This window comes from Salvelinus fontinalis, chromosome 10 (assembly GCF_029448725.1).
Source record: "Salvelinus fontinalis isolate EN_2023a chromosome 10, ASM2944872v1, whole genome shotgun sequence".
Lineage (NCBI taxonomy): Eukaryota > Metazoa > Chordata > Actinopteri > Salmoniformes > Salmonidae > Salvelinus > Salvelinus fontinalis.
The window spans coordinates 17,155,414-17,174,489 of NC_074674.1; the positions used below are offsets into that span (position 1 = coordinate 17,155,414).

The window sequence follows — 19,076 nt, forward strand, 5'->3', positions numbered from 1 at the left end:
TGCACACAGGGGAGGGGGGCCCCAGGACCGACTTTGGGAAACCCAGCTCTAACCAACAGCTCACAGTGCTGGTAGGCTGTGTGTAGTCTACATCAGGGATGGACAACTGGCCAACTTGGCCCCAATGTCATTTTTTTTTAGGAACTGTCTGGGTCTCAACCTACTGTTAAGAGTTAACATAATAGAATATACAAGGTGCAATTTTGAAATTTGGTTGTGCATCAGCAGTCACTCAATTAGCTCATGTCAGCTAAATGTATTTAGATTGGTAAATGAGTCTAGAGGCCAGCTATCTAAACGTGTAGTAAGCATCTACTATAAGTAGAGACTATAAGCTGCAAACATCTTTAATTGTAGAAAATGACAGGTAAAACGGCAATTATTTCTCTCCGCTCCATGGCAAAATGAGTAGAATTGCAGCAAACTTGCTCTAAAATGGCAACATTTTTGAAATTGTTTTCTCTTCGCTGGCACAAGGGGGCCCTATAAAATGTTTTGCTTGCAGAGGGGAGTGCAGGGGTGGGGTACGCAGAGCCACTGCAGCCCCCATGATGAGTTCAGTTTTTTTTGTGGCCCCCACCCACACTAAAGATTCCCATTCCTGATCATGAGAATATTATGGTTAAGAGTGAGAATATTTGTGTTTGTCAAACGGCAGTTAAGCATCAACAGAATAAGACCCACAATATTTATTGGAAAGGAGCATCAAGATCACAGTGCACCTCCACCGTCCTGTGAAGTTCAACATAATTTACAACATTTCATCTGTAGCCGAATAAACTGCATGGTCTCCCGAGTCGTAGTGGGAGAAACACACACCATATTATTTTGACTCCAAATTTAAAGTAATTTCCATTGCCATTTCACACATTTAACTTTACAGACACAAAAATATCCCACCATGTGGAACGAACAAATTCTGTCCACATTTATATATTCAACCTAAATTTCCTGTTTCCATAACAGCTGTCCTGATTTTTAAAATTAAAATTAAAATACGATATGACTTTACTCACATAAAAACTGTGGATGGAAACATAATTTAAATTGATCAAGCTACGATGCTACGATGCTACGATGAAGACATCTGATATGTTGATTGCTATACAGTTGGTGCAATAACCCTTCCACTGGAGTCACCATGATCACTCTCCTTGGTGTAAGTTTCATTTCATATGTAATAATACATATGCCATAGCTATACATTTTATTGGCACAATGATAACAATTAGATGAATTTAGTCATTGGCAAAGTTATAGTTTTCTTGCACTAGTTGGACATGGCTTGTACACTAAGATTTTAGCCCAGTAGTAAAATCCACTAAAAAGTATGCATGTAGAAAAATGCAAACAAAAGAGAACAAACAAATGTAGTGAAAATAAAGTTCACTTGATAAATAGAACGAGTGTAGTGCATTCATGTCCTTTGATACAGAAATGCTATTTTTTCATTGAATTTGACCAGAAAATGAAAAACAAACTGAGATTTAGCAATAATCTGGAAACATGCTGATCAAATCTGGATCAGTTGATGGAACAAACATTGGAATTACACATTTTGTACACCTCAGTTTCTCCAGATACATCTAGAAAAAGAGCAACAATTCTGTACAAATTCACCAAATCTGTTGCTGAAACATGATGCTTCATAGAGTAATCAGAGTATTTTAGCAGTGATGTCCTTGTCCATGTTCAAATACTGAAAATTAATCCTCTATCTTCTCTTCTTTGTCATAAATCCATAATCTGATATCCGTATGTTGGGGCAAACTAAGAAGTGGAACACTTGCCTCCAGATACTACTCTCTTAGCCAAAAGGTAAAGATTTCACCTATCCTGTTACTTTAGATCAGGTATTACTTCAAGGAAGGGAGTAAAGAAGAATGCCTTTTCAAAGAACTCAAACAGGGGCCCCTCATTCCCCCTCACTAGGAGGCTGGTGTGAGGCCCACTGCTGATAGACCCCGCAGCAGCTCCATCTGTCTCCTTTTGTCCTTGGCTCGGTTGATGGTCATCTTGAACAGGCGGCAGTACAACTCCATAGCGGCTGGTGTGTCGTCATTCCCAGGCACCGGGTAAGTCACCAGGCTGGGGTTGCAGTTAGAGTCCACCAGCCCCACTGTGGGTATATTCATCTTGGCCGCGTCGCGGATCCCCACGTGCTGCTGGAAGACGTTGTTGAGCGTTGAGAGGAAGACGATGAGGTCAGGCAGCCGAACCCCCGGGCCGTACTGGATGGGTGCGTTGGTGAGCAGGCCGCCCTGCCAGTAGCGTGTGTGGGCATATTCTCCGCAGTCTTGTGCCGTGCTCTCCACCAGGTGACCAAACTGGCGGCGGCGTGAGACGAAGAGGATGACGCCGCCACGGTAGGCAATGTGGGCGGTAAAGTTTAGGGCGCTCTGGAGGTGCTCCACTGTCTGGTCTAGGTCGATGATATCTTGGTCCAGACGACTGCCGAACAGGTAGGGCTCCATCAGCCTACAAGAGAGGGAGGGAGAAAGAGCGGGAGCAAAGGAGAGAGAGAGAAACCAGAGATTGTTTGTGTGAGAACGTCATTCTGTTTATACTTACATGTTGTCTCTAATAGCTGACAAACATTTTGTCCAATGGAGATTCTTCATTCTACCCGTCTGATCCAAGATGGTAGATCAGAGTCATAAGTCTAATGTGAACCACAATGACAAGTTGACAAAAAATCATAGTGCAACTGTTAGATGAAATATGGAAGTCATAGTCAACACACCTGTGTCTGCAGCCTTTCTTGTGGCCGAGGTGAACTCTGGCATCGAATAGATCTTTCAAGGAGAACAGTTCTGACAAGCGGAAGAAATCTGGCATTTCAAGGGGCAGGTTCAGGCTCTTGTCAGTGACATCTACAACAACAAAAAAATAGAGAAGAGATTATCTCCTTGTGATGGTGAAGTAGAGAATGTTTATGAATGCGGGTAAAACTTAATATCCATACCTATAACTACTGTCAGATAGCTAAATGTACGTGTCACTGACAACTGCCTACCTGTGCTGTCAGTTTGCAAGGGGAGTGTTTTGACGGCCGCAGCAGATGCACAGAGCGGTCCACTACAGGAATATCCGGCTGCAACAAGCCGGTGGTGGAGCCCGCACAAACCTAAGAAACAACACCAGAATAAAGTTAGCTAGCAGTCATAAAATTACAACAGTAGATAAATACAACATATCAGCGATTACATTGTAACGCTGACCATCCAACTTGATTTGTATGTGTGATGTAGAGGGCTGCATTCCCGATGGACCCAACAGAGATCATTGCGGTGCGCCAGGAGCAGGCAGTCAGACAGATGACTTTGGCATTAAAATATTTGTTGTCCCGCAGATTATTTGAAAAGGTTTGTCTTGCTGCTTTGCATGCGTTATTTTAAGCCTACCTATTATATTAAAAGCACATTTTTTCTTGTTGCATTATTCACACACTCAGAATTCACTGGTTCAACTTCAGTAGCCTACCTCTCCTCTATAGTTGGGTATGTAAGTTCAAGTGTGCCTAGGCTTGATGCACCGGTACCTCTTGCCATGCTGCAGTAGAGAAAATAGTCTATGGCTTGGGGTCTTTGACAGTTTTCCAGGCGTACTTTTCACACAGCCTGATGTAGAGGCTAGCCGTACTTGTGCATGTCAAATACTAGTATACTGTAGCCCAGTAATACAGATAGCCTAAAATAATGGGCCACCTGAGAATCTCGGGTAGTTTAACCTATTTCTTAAATTATTTTTGCGCATTTGATACTGCCTATAGGGAGCAAAATTACTGGGACTGGGTCGGGTTTTGGACAATTCTTCCGGGAGTGGGTGGGAGTCGGACAGAAAGCCAGAGGGTGCGGGCAAGACGAAGAAATCAGGCCCACGCAGACCTCGAGTGTGACGCTACTGCTAGCTAGCCAGTATGCATTGGTTGTGTAATGGAATTATCGGCCTATCAAACGAGCATAGGTTGTACAGTTTTACAAGGTAGCAAAATATATTTAAATGTGTTTTCTTTAGAAGCATAACCAACATACATAAATTGATTGTATAATGTAAATACAATGTACCTTTGGTAAAAACTCCGGCTGCCATGTTTGATTAGGCTCTTTACCCTCCGACTGAAGTTCAAATAAAAATGTGACAGGGTAGTTGTAGTCCATTGGATGTTTCGTGCATGCTAGATCAAGCGTCAACAATTTCTATTGGACCACAACTCCCACAAACACTCATTAAGTTGAATGTTTATTCAAAATTTTTATTGAAATGTAATACAAAATCAATGTACAGGTAACTGCCAAAATAAAGGAAACACAAACATAAAGCGTCTTAAGTTGGGCCACCACGAGCAGCCAGAACAGCATCAATGCGCATTGGCGTATATTCTACAATTGTTTGAACTCCATTTGTGAGATGTGCAGTAGCGGTGTCTGTATAAAATCACTGGGGAAGTCAAGCTAGTAAAAAAAGCCACATTACAAGTTAGTTTGTGATAATTGTGTTGTTTGCTCTATAACCCATTCATTCATAAGTGATATAGCCTAAAATAAGGCAGAGACAACAAAAAGACAACTGCCACACAGTGGCGGAATAAATTGAAAAACACATACCTTTGTTTAATCACATAACCGGAGAGCAATCTGTCAGGTGAAGTCCACAAAACAAATATTGCATGTAAAAAACAGTTGGACCTACAGCGTGGTCAAACAAGTTAATGTTTTTGACAGTTTCCTAAACAACAATACTGAACAAAATTATAAACGCAACATGTAAAGTCCTGGTTTCATGAGCTGAAATAAAAGATCCCAGAAATGTACCATACACACAAAAAGCTTATTTCTCTCAAATTTTGTGCACAAATTTGTTTACATCCCTGTTAGTGAGCATTTCTCCTTTGCCAAGATAACGTATCCACCTGACAGATAATCCAAGCAGCTGAGAGGTGTGGCATATCAAGAAGCTGAATAAACAGCATGATCATTACACAGGTGCACCTTGTGCTGGGGACAATAAAAGGCCACTTGAAAATGTGCCGTTTTGCCACACAACACAATAGCACAGATGTCTCAAGTTTTTCTATTGGCATGCTGACTGCACGAATGTCTACCAGCGCTGTTGCCAGAGAATTGAATGTTAATTTCTCTACCATAAGCCGCCTCCAACGTGGTTTACAAAACTGTGGTAATACAATATACTTGGTGTTTCCTTTACTTTGGCAGTTACCTGTTCATTCCTCTTTCTTGTCAAATTCTAGCCAGATTTTCCAAACCTGTTGATTTCATAACCTTGTTTTTAACAAAAGTGTCAAGAAATTATATTTCAACATTAATATGAACATGATGTAGAAGAAACTGTATTGACATTTAAAACATTCAACAACTCTCAAAATGTTAATATTGAAGACCAATAGCCTAATCAAAAGAGCCTACTATGCAAATACGAAACAAATATAAATAATACAAATATTGTTGAAAAAAACAACAAAGAGCTGAAGTGCAATTTCAACACAACTAACATACTTCCCAATCAAACAATTCAACCAACAATAACAGTTCAACATTTCAATGTTTGATAAGAATTCTTGAAGATGTGCTTCACTTCCAAGTTGATTCAATTTTCCTGCAAAGCAGAATCATTTATCATTACACATTTTTCTCTCTGCATTGTTGGGAAAGGCCCATAAGTAACCCTTTCACTGTAAGTCCACCTGTTGTTAACGAAGCAGGTGACAAATCAAATTTGATTGGACTCAAGGAACCCCTTAGATTCTAATCATGTAATTCCCTACTCCTTTACTTATCTCCTTATTGTACTATTGTGTTATCAAGTATGGTAAATATGACAAGATGAGACTGACAAAATGTACCTGGATAGTGGTAGAAATTGGAGCACTCTCTTGACAGGTTTTTTAATCTTGGTCTAATGAAAAAAAGCAACCGAAAGATTCCATTGTCAACAAACCAAGCCAACAAACATCAATTCATCACAAACCTATTCCAGACAAATCAGAACACACTCTAAAGCCCATTGCACAATGCCCATACAATACCCAACACATAGACACACCTAGCCAACTCAGTTTCTGTTGGTGTTTGTTTGGCATTGTATGGGCAGTGTGCAACAGGCTTAACTGTTCCTGTATGTCACTGTACCTTTGGCTGCTTTACAGCGACTGCTTTATACACCAATCCTCTCCTCTTGCTCCTCTCCTCTGTGTTCAGTGCTATGTAAGGGCTGAGGTCGACACCAGGGTCAATGGCGCTGGATAGAGACCTGGGGCAAGGTAGAGGAAGTAGCATCAGTGCATGTTTAAGACTGGCTACATTGTAGCCGGCAACAGCAGACGGACTGACCTACACATCACCCGACATCTTCAATGACTACTCATTATCATTTGGAGATTAGACAATCTGCTCAAGAATAATCGAACACAGCCTAATTTCCATACTCCTTAAAACAGTGACTGCTTATGCACTACACGTTGTGAAAAGTATGATCATATCATTCTCAATCTCAACATTAGAGAAATCTAAATAGGCCGCAGAACAAAGTTACATGTGGTTACCAGAGGGAGATGTTAAGAGATCAAGCAGAGACCTTGGAGTTTCTCACTCATGTCTTCCAATCCGTCTGTCGGATAAAATGTATCTGGGCCCAAGGTACTGCTGTACTAACCACTGCTGAGTAACTTTGATTTGATACAATAATGAAAGGAGAAGTAGGAGGAGACTGAGGCCTTCAACTTTAGCTAAATGAGTCATGTACATGGGCAATATAGCAAGGGTTACATACAGTACCTTCAGAAAGTATTCGCACCCCTTGACTTTTTCCAATTTTGGTTGTGTTACAGCCCTTATTTAAAATGGTTTACATTGATATTGTCTGTCACTGGCCTACACACAATGCCCCATAATGTCAAAGTGGAATTATGTTTTAATGTCTACACATGAACTAAAATTAAAAAGCTGAAATGTCTTGGGTCAGTAGGTATTCAATCCCTTTGTTATGGCAAGCCTAAATAAGTTCAGGAGTAAAAATGTGCTTAACAAGTCACATAATAAGTTGCATGGACTCACTCTGTGTGCAATAATAATGTTTAACATGATTTTTTAGTGACTACCTCATCTCTGTACCCCACACATAAAATGATCTGTAAGGTCCCTCAGTCAAGCAGTGAATTTCAAACACAGATTCAACCACAAACACCAGCAAGCTTTTCCTATGCCTCGCAAAGAAGGGCACCTATTGGTAGATGGGTAAAAAAAAGCAGACATTGAATATATCCCTTTGAGCATGGTGAAGTTATTAATTACACTTTGAATGGTGTATCAATACACCCAGTCATTACAAAGATACAGGCGTCCTTCCTAACTCAGTTGCCGGAGAGGAAGGAAACTACTCAAGGATTTCACCATGAGGCCAATGGAGACTTTAAAAAAGTTATGGATTTTAATGGCTGTGATAGGGAAAAAGGACGGATCAACAACATTGTAGTTACTCCATAATACTAACCTAATTGATATACTGAAAAGAAGGAAGCCTGTACAGAATAAAAATATTCCAAAACATGCATCCTGTTTGCAACAAGGCACTAAATTAATACAGAAACAAATGTCGCAAAGCAATTAACTTTTTGTCCTACATATAAAATGTTATGTTTGGGGCAAATCCAATACAACATATTACTGAGTACCACTGCATATTTTCAAACATACTGATGGCTGTATCATGTTATGGGTATGCTTGTAATTGTTAAGGACTGTGATGTTTTTCAGGATACAAAAAAACAAAAACAGAATGGAGCTAAGAACAGGCAAAATCCTAGAGGAAAACCTGCTTCAGTCTGCTTTCCACCAGACACTGGGAGATGAATTCCCCTTTCAGCAGGACAATAACCTAAAATACAAGGCCAAGTCTACACTCAAGTTGCTTACCAAGAAGACAGTGAGTGTTACTGAGTGGCCGTGTTACAGTTTTGACTTAAATCTACTTGAAAATCTATGGCGAGACCTGCAAATGGTTGTCTAGTAATGATCAACAACCAATTTGACTGAGGTTGAAGAATTTTGAAAATAATAAAATGGGCAAATGTTGCACAATCCTGGTGTGGAAAGCTCTTGTACTTAAGACATCTGCATGCTTCAGTTCGGCTGGTGCCTAGCCAAACGGAACGAGTGTGCTCACATACTCCCTTTAAAGACCTTTGCTTGTATAATGAGAAAAAAGTGGCAATAGTACTGTTTGTCCATTTTAAGAAGCGGTAAACAGTACACACTTCCTCAAAATAGTATGTATTAATCTAAGATAACTCAAGAAATCTGTCATTACTTTCAACGTTTTTGCCAAGGAGATTTTAGTCGCGCAATTGTACATCTAAAATGTTTGGTGCAGAGACTTCAGCTCCAAACTTCGTCTTGCCTCCACCCAAAAAATGTCGGGCTTGAACAGCTCGAAAAAACCCTCACCAAAACAAAACAAACAAAAAAGTCACAAAATGTCATCATAATATATGCATGAACTCTTCCGAACTGTTTCGGCTGGGAAGCATGCGGATGCCTTTACGCAGAAAGACTCACAGCTGTAATCGCTGCCAAAGGTGCTTCTATAAAGTATTGACTCAGGGGTGTGAATACTTAAGTAAATTAGATATTTCAATAAATTTGAAATAAAATAAAAAACATTATGGGGTATTTTGTGTTTGAATTCAGGCTGTAACATGTGGAATAAGTCACAGGGTATGAATACTTTCTGAAGGCACTGTAGGTGTTTAACAGCAATCCACATTCCTTGAGTGGCAAGTGTCCTGAGGAGTAACAGCTGGTAGGTACATCTTGAAGAGCTTTTCTGTGATGTATGCATGGTCCATCTCGGTTCAGCAATATCAAGGTATGATTCTTATACTGTTGAGGCTACATTTTAATCTATATTAAAAATACCATACGATCATCTTTTGACATTTTCTCATTGGTTCACAAATACATGCGCACACACTCATATTGACCATATCAATCTTGAACGGTTAAATCAGATAAGAGAGGCACCACTATTGTTGAAATTCACTCTTTATTATACAGTTGCACTTTTAAGAGACAGTCAAAGTATCCTTCCTCTGACAGGGAAAACCGGTGAAAGTTCAATTTTTGCAAAATATTTATGAAAACTGGCGATGCACAGCATGTTCAGTAAGTATTTTTTCCTCCTTTCCTCCCCATAAACAAAAATAAATAACATTCTTTTCACATATGAAAATTCAAGAAAACTATTGGAACATAAAAGAAGCAAAGAAAGAAAGAAAAAAAAAAAAAATCCCACCAAATGACAAGTGGAGAAATACGAAGAGGCCGATGAGTTTGTGTGTGTGCAGTTGACAGTTTGTGAGCGGGAAATGAACCACTGATATGGGCAATGTGCCTATGATTGTAAAGAGGACAATCTCTTCATGATAGGCTACGAATTCAGAAAGGATTTGTATATTTTCAGACACAAAACAGAGCAAACACACAAAAAGCACGTGTAAAAACAGCATCTGAACAGGTGTTAGTCGCTTTTGCTAATTTAACCGCTGCTCACAGAATCCTTCAGAACAGAAACATAGCTTATGATAAGGGCTTGTTATGAGAATGCTACTTTTTTTTGTTTCCATGCGTTTGTGTCATTAAATGGGGAAGACTGTTAGAAGGCACAGGGAAGATTTTAGACTATTAAAACATTACAAAGAGGCTAAGGGAACACAGACGGGAATATTAGGCTAGTTGAATGCAGAGTTTGAAGTATTTGCATTATAAAAAGAAGTCCCTTAAGCCACTCATCCATGGAGCTACAAAACACTTCTACCTCACTGCCCCCTGTTAAAATGATGTCTTTATAATTCGGTATTTGACCTAACATTTTATAGTACTAGTGTAGTATTTTGGGGTGGTTAGGTTTATATTTTTGATAGGGTTTGAATTTTTTTTTATGTCAGTGAGACAAAAATAACCAGTTCCTGTATTAAATGACCAGACACACCCAGCTGTGCATTGGTGGTATGAACCTTCATGCACTAGGCTTGTTGTTTCAGGGTGGTGATTGATATTGCTTTTAAGAGCTTGAATGCTAAGAATGTAGTAACAGAAAACGGAATCTCAGAGCACAAATGAAAAAAAAAAAAAAAAAGGTAGGTTTGTCTTAAATTCTTGTGTTATAGTATTTTAAATAGATGTATAAAATGTACAAACATATAAAAAATAAGCTTTGCACTATGCTCATTTTGTGTATCAACAACAAACCAACTATCCCTTGGAACCGTCAAATGAACGAATGTACATGATATCCACTAGGAAGGAGGGCACACTCAATAGGTTTAACGGGAAAAAAAGGCTATGTGATGCTACTATGTGAAGGTACAAGGAAAAAGCCTGAACTTACAAAGTAGGAAAGCTCTGCTTCTTCCCTGGGCTCGTCCTCTCGTCTGACTCGCTGACATCTGTCTCATCTACACACTCCTCCTCTCCTCGTCTTTCTATCTGCTCTTCTCCTCTCTCCTCTGGCTTTCTGCTCTCCCTTTCTCTTTCCTTCTCTCCTGCTTGCAAGTCACTTCTCCTTTCCTTCTTTCCCTCAATCACTGTCAACTCCCTGCTCCTGACCTGTACATGGTTTGTCCTGTTCTCGGACAGTTCGACAAATGTGGTCTGGTTCTTGGCCACGTGTACCACGCTGCTCACCGACAGCCCAGGGGTCAGGGTTGGAGGTTGACCCCAGCGGCTGCCCGGCCCTGACCCATGACCCTGGAGGAAGTACCTCCCGGACGGCCCCGTCTCCACAGGTCTCCTGGTTAGGCTTGGGAACGGAGAGCTAAAGACGACAGCCGTCTCTGAGGATGAGGGGCAGTGGAAAGGAACTAGTGGGGATTTGATGATGCTCCCAATCCGTACAACATCAGGACAGGTGGAGACAGGTGTGTCCAATGCAGGTGCAGGCTCAGCTCTCCTCCTATGTTGATAGATACTGGCTGGTACTCCACACTGATACGCTGGCGTGGTGGCTGTCTTCTCACCAAAACTAGGTGAGCTGTACTGGAATGGGTTCCGGTTATGGATCTTCTCTTTTGTCTCAGTGGGGTGGAACACTTGGCTCTTAAGCCACTGCTCTGAGTCAGTCCTGGGCAAGGGGGTGCTGGGGCTTGCAAATGACCTGTGGCTGTGACCCCTTGCCATCTCTGAGCTGGTATACTGGTGGGCATCACCGCTTCCTGAACCCGAATTGAATCTCCTCCTCTTATCAGCTCTGGTAACCCCAGCGCCATCAGCAGGCTCCAGGGCTGTAGGGTAGGAGCTGGGGGTGAGGGCTGAAAGGAGGCACGATCCCCTGGCTGTTCCTAGGGTGGAGGTGGGGTTGGGGTTTCCTGGGAGTGTGTTGGGAAAGACTCCTCTGTCCGGAACTCCTCTCTGCTCAGGACTGCTCTGACGAGGCGGGTCAGGGAATTGGGTAACATCCATTCTTGGAATTTCAGCCAGCTGATTTTCCGTTTTGATGCTTTTCTCTGTGAGAGGGACTGTAGTTTTGCCCTTGCCGTTCCCGATCTCCTTTCCATCTCCTGTTTTCCCGGCGGTAGTAGAAACTTTAGCCTTTTCCGCCAGGAACTTTCTGATCTCCTGTTCAATGCTGTCGTCGCTGTCCACTGAACTACTCTCTTCCTTGATCTGAAACACCCCTGGGTTAACTCCCGACAGGCATTCTACACCTTTTGTCCCTTCAGATCCATCTGTCTCACATGCCTGGATAAGGGGCTCTTTGTTCTTATTGCTCTGTGGATGCTTTGACACATTCTTACTCACTTTGCACTTCTCTCTGTTGTCGTTCCCACTCTGGGCTGTAGTCGTAGTAGTAGTAGTAGTAGTGACTTTAAGGGTCGTTTTCAAAAGACTGGTGGTCTTGAGCTCAGGCTCCGTTCTGAGCTTCTTTAGTGGTGATGCTGTTTTTCGAGACAAATACTCATCCTCCTTGAGGCCCTTCCTTGACTTCAACTTCATATCTCTAGTCTTCTTTTTCAACTTCTTCTTGGTCTTGAGCAGGTCTTTTATTGCAGTGTCCAGGTCTTCGTCACTGTCCAGGGAGCTACTCTTCTCTCCACTCTGTTCCCTCCTCCTCTCGGAGCCCTTCACTGATTTCAGTGGGGCTTTCTTCAGGGACGACACAGATGCGCTTGACCCTCTGTCATGCTCAGTCAAGGGTTTTGTGACTGGCTCTTCTTGCATTCTGAGATCAGTCTCTCGTTCCTCCTTGGAACCGCTCCTGCTGCCGTCTTCCTCTTTGCGCTTTCTTCTCTGCGTCAAAGACAGCCTCAGTGTTTTCTTCTGGGCCAGACTCAGTTTGGTGTTCTTCTCTGGTTCAGTCGTAGTGTTAGCGTCACCCTGACTTGTAGTACCAACAGCTGAACCAGGCAACAGTTTGTGTATTTGAGCCTTCTGCTCGAGAAACTTCCGGATTTCCTGTTCGATCCCCTCCTCACTGTCAACGGAGCTCTCATCATCACTTTTATTATTATTATCATCATCAGGACAGTTTGTGGAGATGAGGAGGGAAGTGGTGGACTCTGTGGAGCTGCTGTTGATGTTCATAAGGCCTGCAGCGTTAGGGTTAAAGGCCTCTGGAATTTTAATGACAGCTTTAGAGATGTCCAGAATGGCCTCAGCACACATCAGCTCAGCTGTGGTGGTAGTGATGGTGTTCACCTTCAGGGTGGCTGGGGTGGTGTGCTGCTCCTGCTCCCTCTCTCGCAGGGGCTCCACATGAGTCAACAGGAGGAGGCCGTTCCCTTTGGGACTGCTAGCTGCTAATCTCTTCTTGATAAGAGAGAGTGAGGAACCTGGAGTTTGTGAGGGTAGATAGGATTTTACATCCCTAGTCTCGGGTTTATTTTTTTTATTTTTAGACAGTTTGTGTTTTTTCATGGCCGCTGCTGGAGTGCTGATGCTCTCTGGACAGTACAGGGAAGCGGCTGCTTTACTTACTTGCTTATATTTGGGGGGTAGAGATAGAGAGAGTTGGGGTACACTCTTTTTCTCTTTCTGCTTCTCCAGCTGGTAGTGGCGAATAGCCTCCTCAATTCCGTCATCGCTGCTGCTGGAGTTTGACTCCTCTTTGAGGAGAAGAAGGGGCTTGGAGGACTGTCTGCCTCCTCCTTCATGTCTCTCTTTCTTCTTCTCCTGCTGGTAGCGTTGAATAGCCTCCTCTATACCGTCATCACTACTGCTGTCACTGTCAGACAAGTGTTCCTCCACTGCTTTCACCAAGGGACACTTCAGTTTGTCAGAAAGAGGGTTCGAAATACAGGGGCCTCTCTTCCGTTCGAAAGAGGACAGTTTTTTGACCACCGCTGCTTTGCTTGTTGTGCCCAATTTCTTAAAGGGATTCTCTTTGCAGGTGGGTGTCTTACTTTTTACACGTTTTTTCATGGGTGGTGGTGTGGTGTTCTGCGTTTCTGTTTTGACACTTCTCGGGACCTGGTTGCTGGCAGTTAAAACCTTATTGCTGTCGGATTGTGGTTTGGGAGGTTCTGGAACGGTTGGAGGAGACGCCCTCCGCGGCATCTTGGGTGGCTGTAGAATATTCGTGGATGGCTCTGGCTCGGCCTTGCGTTTGTGGTCGTCCTTTTCCTTCAGGTACTCCTGTATGGCCTCCTCGATCCCTCTATCCACCGAGTCATCGCTGTCAGAACTCTGGCTCTCCGAATCAACATTTGAGGAAACTTCTGGCACTGCCAGCAAGTTATTAATGTGAGTGGCAGGAAGAGGTCCTCTGAATTTGGGCTTGGGCCCCATCACCACAGGAGGCCTCCTCCGGGCCTTTAAGCCCTGGCCCTGGGAGCCGCGGGCTCCGACATCCTGTCCTGGTTGTCCTGGCAGCACCTGGTTCCCCTCCGTCTCATTGCCCATGTCGAGTGAGGAATGGGTGCTCCTTAGGCTCTCTATGATCATCTGGACCTTCTCTGGGATGGGTGTTCCAGTGGTGGACAAGTCGCTGTCAGAGTCATTGAAGCAGATGGGCAGACCGCTAAAGCCTCCGGGCGGACCGCCGCACGATGACTTCCATTCTGTGTGAATAGCCGCAACTGGAGGCACGTTCATCAAGTACATTCTAGTGTGGTGCTGGGGTGGGTGGGAGCATGGGAGCACATCTGCCTCTGACAATACTCACATTTTTACATCTGAAACACAGAGAGAAACGAGAGGGGGTCAAAATACAGCTTTTGTATGCTTATCAAACAACATTCTTTATATACAGTTGAAGTCGGAAGTTTACATACACCTTAGCCAAATACATTTAAACACAGTTTCACAATTCCTTACATTTAATCCTAGTAAAAATGTCCTGTCTTTAGGTCAGTTAGGATCCCCACTTTATTTTAAGAATGTGAAATGTCAAAATAATAGTAGAGAGAATGATTTATTTCAGCTTTTATTTCTTTCATCACAGTCCCAGTGGGTCAGAAGTTTACATACACTCAATTAGTATTTGGTAGCATTGCCTTTACATTGTTTAACTTGGGTCAAACGTTTTGGGTAGCCTTCCACAAGCTTCCCACAAAAGTGGGTGAATTTTGGCCCATTCCTCCTGACAGAGCTGGTGTAACTGAGTCAGGTTTGAAGGCCTCCTTGCTCGCACACTCTTTTTCAGTTCTGCCCACAAATGTTCTATGGGACTGAGGTCAGGGCTTTGTGATGGCCACTCCAATACCTTGACTTTGTTGTCCTTAAGCCATTTTGCCACAACTTTGGAAGTATGCTTGGGGTCATTGTCCATTTGGAAGACCCATTTGCAACCAAGCTTTAAATTCCTAACTGATGTCTTGAGATGTTGCTTCAATATATCCACATAATTTTCCTGCCTCCTGATGCCATCTATTTTGTGAAGTGCATTAGTTCCTCTTGCAGCAAAGCACCCCCACAACATGATGCTGCCACCCCGTGCTTCACGGTTGGGATGGTGTTCTCCGACTTGCAATTCTCCCCCTTTTTCCTCCAAACATAACGTTGGTCATTATGGCCAAACAGTTCTATTTTTGTTTCATCAGACCAGAGGACATTTCTCAAAAAAGTATGAACTTCGTCCCCATGTGCAGTTGCAAACCGTAGTCTGGCTTTTTTATGGCGGTTTTGGAGCAGTGGCTTCTTCCTTGCTGAGCGGCCTTTCAGGTTATGTCGATATAGTACTCGTTTTACCGTGGATATAGATACTTTTGTACTGGTTTCCTCCAGCATCTTCACAAGATCCTTCGCTGTTCTTCTGGGATTGATTTGCACTTTTCGTACCAAAGTGCGTTCATCTCTAGGAGACAGAACGCTTCTTCTTCCTGAGCGGTATGACGGCTGCGTGGTCCCATGGTGTTTATACTTGCATACTATTGTTTGTACAGATGAACGTGGTACCTTCAGACGTTTGGAAATTGCTCCCAAGGATGAACCTGACTTGTTGAGGTCTACAATTTTTTTTTCTGAGGTCTTGGATGATTTCTTTTGATATTCCCATGATGTCAAGCAAAGAGGCACTGAATTTGAAGGTAGGCCTTGAAATACATCCACAGGTACACCTCCAATTGACTCACATTATGTCAATTAGCCTATCAGAAGCTTCTAAAGCCATGACATAATTTTCTGGAATTTTCCAAGCTGTTTAAAGGCACAGTTAACTAGTGTATGTAAACTTCTGACCCACTGGAATTGTGATACAGTGAATTATAAGTGAAATAATCTGTCTGTAAACAATTGTTGTAAAAATGACTTGTGTCATGCACAAAGTAGATGTCCTAACCGACTTGCCAAAACTATAGTTTGTTAACAAGACATGTGGAGTTTTAATGACTCCAACCTAAGTGTATGTAAACTTCCCGACTTCAACTGTATATTGTCCAGATAGTCACTGTACTCTATAGGCTATCCATCATCGTATTTCGACTAGGGACCTATAAATGGACTACATCACATTAATGCTGAAATGCTCCTTTACTGAATATCATGATTATTACAATGCTTTTTAGAGCTACAGCAATGCAGTAAGGGCATAGGCCTAAATTGGCAAAAATACAAAATCTGCCAGAATATGAATTGCTTATAATTTAACTCAACCAATTAGGGCTATTCTACAGAGACTATGTCATGCACGAATACACTATTAAACTAGCAGCAGGTGGAGGGGCGGTCATGTGTAGCGCGATACTCAAACCCGCCATACTGTATCTCCACTGTCTGAAGCCTACCAATGAATGATAAACAACGTTGCCGACTTCCAAGGCTGCAGTAAACCGCCGAGGAAGGGCCGCAAGCTCGGAGAAGACCAAGCCTAGGCTACTGATTCATTAAATAATGCTTCACAAAAACGCCAATATCATGTGATACACGAATAGAACGGGATATGAGTCAATGTACATGTACAGCCAGTGTATGACGGTAGAAAGTCAAAATAGACGACAATCTGTCCAAATTGTGATAGCCATCATCATCATACATCATTTAACCCGAGAACGACTTCACACTGGATCCAAAAATTATTTGTTAAAATCGAACTTTACCTGTGACAACATTAACTTAGTCTGCATAAGACGATACCTGATAAATAGGACGGTTTTCTTTCCAACAAAATCATTCACGTACGTCGAGGGCAGTCTCTCCGTACCTCAATGTATCGGTTGTCGCAACGCCACCCCCGGCAGTCCCCGTATCCCTCTAGCGGCCCAGGCTGCACTTATGGCCGGTGTGTATCACTAGGAGACACCGCAGACCAACCAATGTTCCTTCGCTACCCGGCCACTGATCTTCCAAACCCTCACTTTACGTTGTCATCTTCTCAAAGGACACGGGTTACTCGACAATATGTTTTAGCACTAACAACGATATTCATGTAAATGTATAAAACAGGCGGGATTGGGAAATCTCATTGAACCTATTCGTTGTCTTGAGAAATAAGATACTTGCGGGCCTCTGTACAACCGGCATTTTTCTGCGAAGAAAACCTTTGTATTGTGCTCCTCAACAACCTCTATAGTCACACGGAACTGTCGCGTCGGCACAAGATATATCAGGACATCAATTTAGCTCAATTTACCTGGTTATGGTTGAATCGCTCGTACGGGTTAAATGTCCACCAGTTTCGCTGGTTTTCCTAGTAGCTATTAGCTAATTCTATAGATTTCAGCAGTATTCACACACAGAACTGACACAAGCAAACAGTGCACGGTCTCTAGCACCCCTTCCTCTCCACCTCGGTCAGCTTTTTTTTTTAAAGGAACAGTAAAGGAACATAGCCTAACTCTCAAAAAGTTGACCAATGACCGTTTTTTATTTTTTTATTTCACCTTTATTTAACCAGGTAGGCAAATTGAGAACACGTTCTCATTTACAATTGCGACCTGGCCAAGATAAAGCAAAGCAGTTCGACACATACAACAACACATAGTTACACATGGAGTAAAAACAAACATACAGCCAATAATACAGTGAAAAATAAGTCTATATACAATATGAGCAAGTGAGGTGAGATAAGGGAGGTGAAGGCAAACAAAATATATATATAAATAAATAAAAATATAAAAAGGCCATGGTGGCGAAGTAAATACAATATAGCAAGTAAAAAAAACACTGGAATGGTTGGTTTGCAGTGGAAGAAGGTGCAAAGTAGAGATAGAAATAGCAAAATAAATAAATACAGTAGGTAAAGAGGTAGTTGTTTGGGCTAAATTATAGATGGGCTATGTACAGGTGCAGTAATCTATGAGCTGCTCTGACAGCTGGTGCTTAAAGCTAGTGAGGACTATGTTAGTTTATGTAACAGCTCCTCCTGATATTTAACCTACAAACCATTTTATATTCCGATTTCATTGATATGGACAGATATATTAGACATTAAACAGGGAGGCCGTAGCCTAATTTAATTATAGTAGCCTATGATATCCACAGAGGGGTTGGTTGTTTAGCATGCACAGCTATGGTGTAAAACTTATGACGTTGGCTTGGGGTTGTTGACAACATGTATGCTATATTTTGTCTCCAATTTTTATTGAAAACATAAATAAATTGGCACAATGAGCACTTGTTGACTCTCAAATACATCGTTAAAGTTGTTGGTTAGCTAGCTAGAAAATGTTTTGCCATATTAGCATAGACTTGACATCAGTCAAAACACCTCAAAACAAGACATGGTAAATCTCGATAACAAGATAAAACGGTCTGAAACGAGCCACCTACGTACGATTCCCCACATTGTAGATTTGAGTAATTGTTGCTATCATCCAGAATCACGACAACAACACGTTGACTTCTGCCCCATGGAAGAGTGCACGATGTACTTGCATTTGATGAAATATTGTGGCTAATTATATTTTGTAATAATTACACCTTCTTCAATGTGAAAAGCACATCACAACACCTCAAGTTAAAAATAAAATAATCATAATAGTATGATAAATTGATTCCACTTTTATTCCAACAAAGCTGCAGGGTCAAACATTATACAGTTGTACATGTAGTGCAGTTCAACGTAGAAATGGTAGCCTAATAGAAAGTAATGGTCAATCCTTGATGTTTATAATTCATTAAAAAAATTGAAATATGTATTGTCTACTATGTTCCATGCATTTACTGTAGGTTGATGAAGGTACAGTAGGTGGATGAATACTGCATGGCTATACTATACATATTCTGTATCTGCAGTTGTTTCAAATACCACAAGATGGTGGTATATGCAAACATAAAACATATATCTTATTTTCTTCTCATCTGCTCTCCTCACCTCTCCCCTTCGTCTCTCTTTTCTGACCCTCTTCTCACCCCTCTCTCTTTCTCTCTCCTCCAGCTCTTCTCACCTCCCTCTCTTCCCACCTTTCCTCATATCTCCTCTGTTTTTCTTACTCCATCTTCTCACCACGCTCTCTTCCTCAGGTGCAGTTTCACCTCATGTTCAAAATACTGATTCTTCATGTCTTCTCTAGCTTCTTTCCGCTATTTCTTAATGTCTGTCTGCTTGTCTTTCTCCCTGGGTGCGTCCCAATAATCTCTCCTTCTTTGTGAAGTGAACACTTGTTCACTACTCTGCACACATTTAGA

At 42.1% G+C, this 19,076-nt stretch overlaps 2 protein-coding genes across 3 annotated transcripts; both read right to left on the reverse strand.

The window, feature by feature from the left end:
* Positions 1-674: 674 nt before the first annotated feature.
* On the reverse strand, positions 675-4,174 carry LOC129863723 (28S ribosomal protein S2, mitochondrial-like). The gene is made up of 4 exons (XM_055935918.1): positions 4,068-4,174; positions 3,017-3,127; positions 2,744-2,873; positions 675-2,478 (listed from the first exon to the last, which is right to left on the reverse strand). Exons 1-4 carry the CDS (start codon positions 4,090-4,092, stop codon positions 1,929-1,931), a joined length of 816 nt encoding a protein of 271 aa, XP_055791893.1. The 5' UTR covers positions 4,093-4,174; the 3' UTR covers positions 675-1,928.
* Positions 4,175-4,241: 67 nt separating this feature from the next.
* Positions 4,242-17,234, reverse strand: LOC129863721 (protein phosphatase 1 regulatory subunit 26-like). Of its 2 annotated transcripts, XM_055935917.1 has the most exons (5): positions 17,080-17,234; positions 10,405-14,185; positions 6,150-6,270; positions 5,864-5,916; positions 4,242-5,616 (listed from the first exon to the last, which is right to left on the reverse strand). In XM_055935917.1, exons 2-5 carry the CDS (start codon positions 14,112-14,114, stop codon positions 5,592-5,594), a joined length of 3,909 nt encoding a protein of 1,302 aa, XP_055791892.1. In that variant the 5' UTR covers positions 14,115-14,185; positions 17,080-17,234; the 3' UTR covers positions 4,242-5,591. The 2 variants fall into 2 exon arrangements, with proteins under 2 accessions (XP_055791892.1, XP_055791891.1); XM_055935916.1 differs by lacking the exon at positions 4,242-5,616 and having other exon boundaries at positions 5,645-5,916.
* Between the last annotated feature and the right edge of the window lie 1,842 nt (positions 17,235-19,076).

What these genes read in the sequence shown, in the direction of transcription:
- LOC129863723 (XM_055935918.1), bottom strand. Translation starts at nt 4,092, where the DNA reads ATGGCAGCCGGAGTTTTTACCAAAG. An exon ending in CTTGCAAACTGACAGCACAG is followed by an intron (nt 2,874 to 3,016) that starts GTAGGCAGTTGT and finishes TTGTTGTTGTAG; the next exon opens with ATGTCACTGACAAGAGCCTG. An exon ending in AAGAAAGGCTGCAGACACAG is followed by an intron (nt 2,479 to 2,743) that starts GTGTGTTGACTA and finishes CCTCTCTTGTAG; the next exon opens with GCTGATGGAGCCCTACCTGT.
- LOC129863721 (XM_055935916.1), bottom strand. Translation starts at nt 14,114, where the DNA reads ATGTACTTGATGAACGTGCCTCCAGTTGCGGCTATTCACACAGAATGG. An exon ending in AAGCAGAGCTTTCCTACTTT is followed by an intron (nt 6,271 to 10,404) that starts GTAAGTTCAGGC and finishes ACCTTGCCCCAG; the next exon opens with GTCTCTATCCAGCGCCATTG. An exon ending in TCGCTGTAAAGCAGCCAAAG is followed by an intron (nt 5,917 to 6,149) that starts GTACAGTGACAT and finishes TTTTTTCATTAG; the next exon opens with ACCAAGATTAAAAAACCTGT.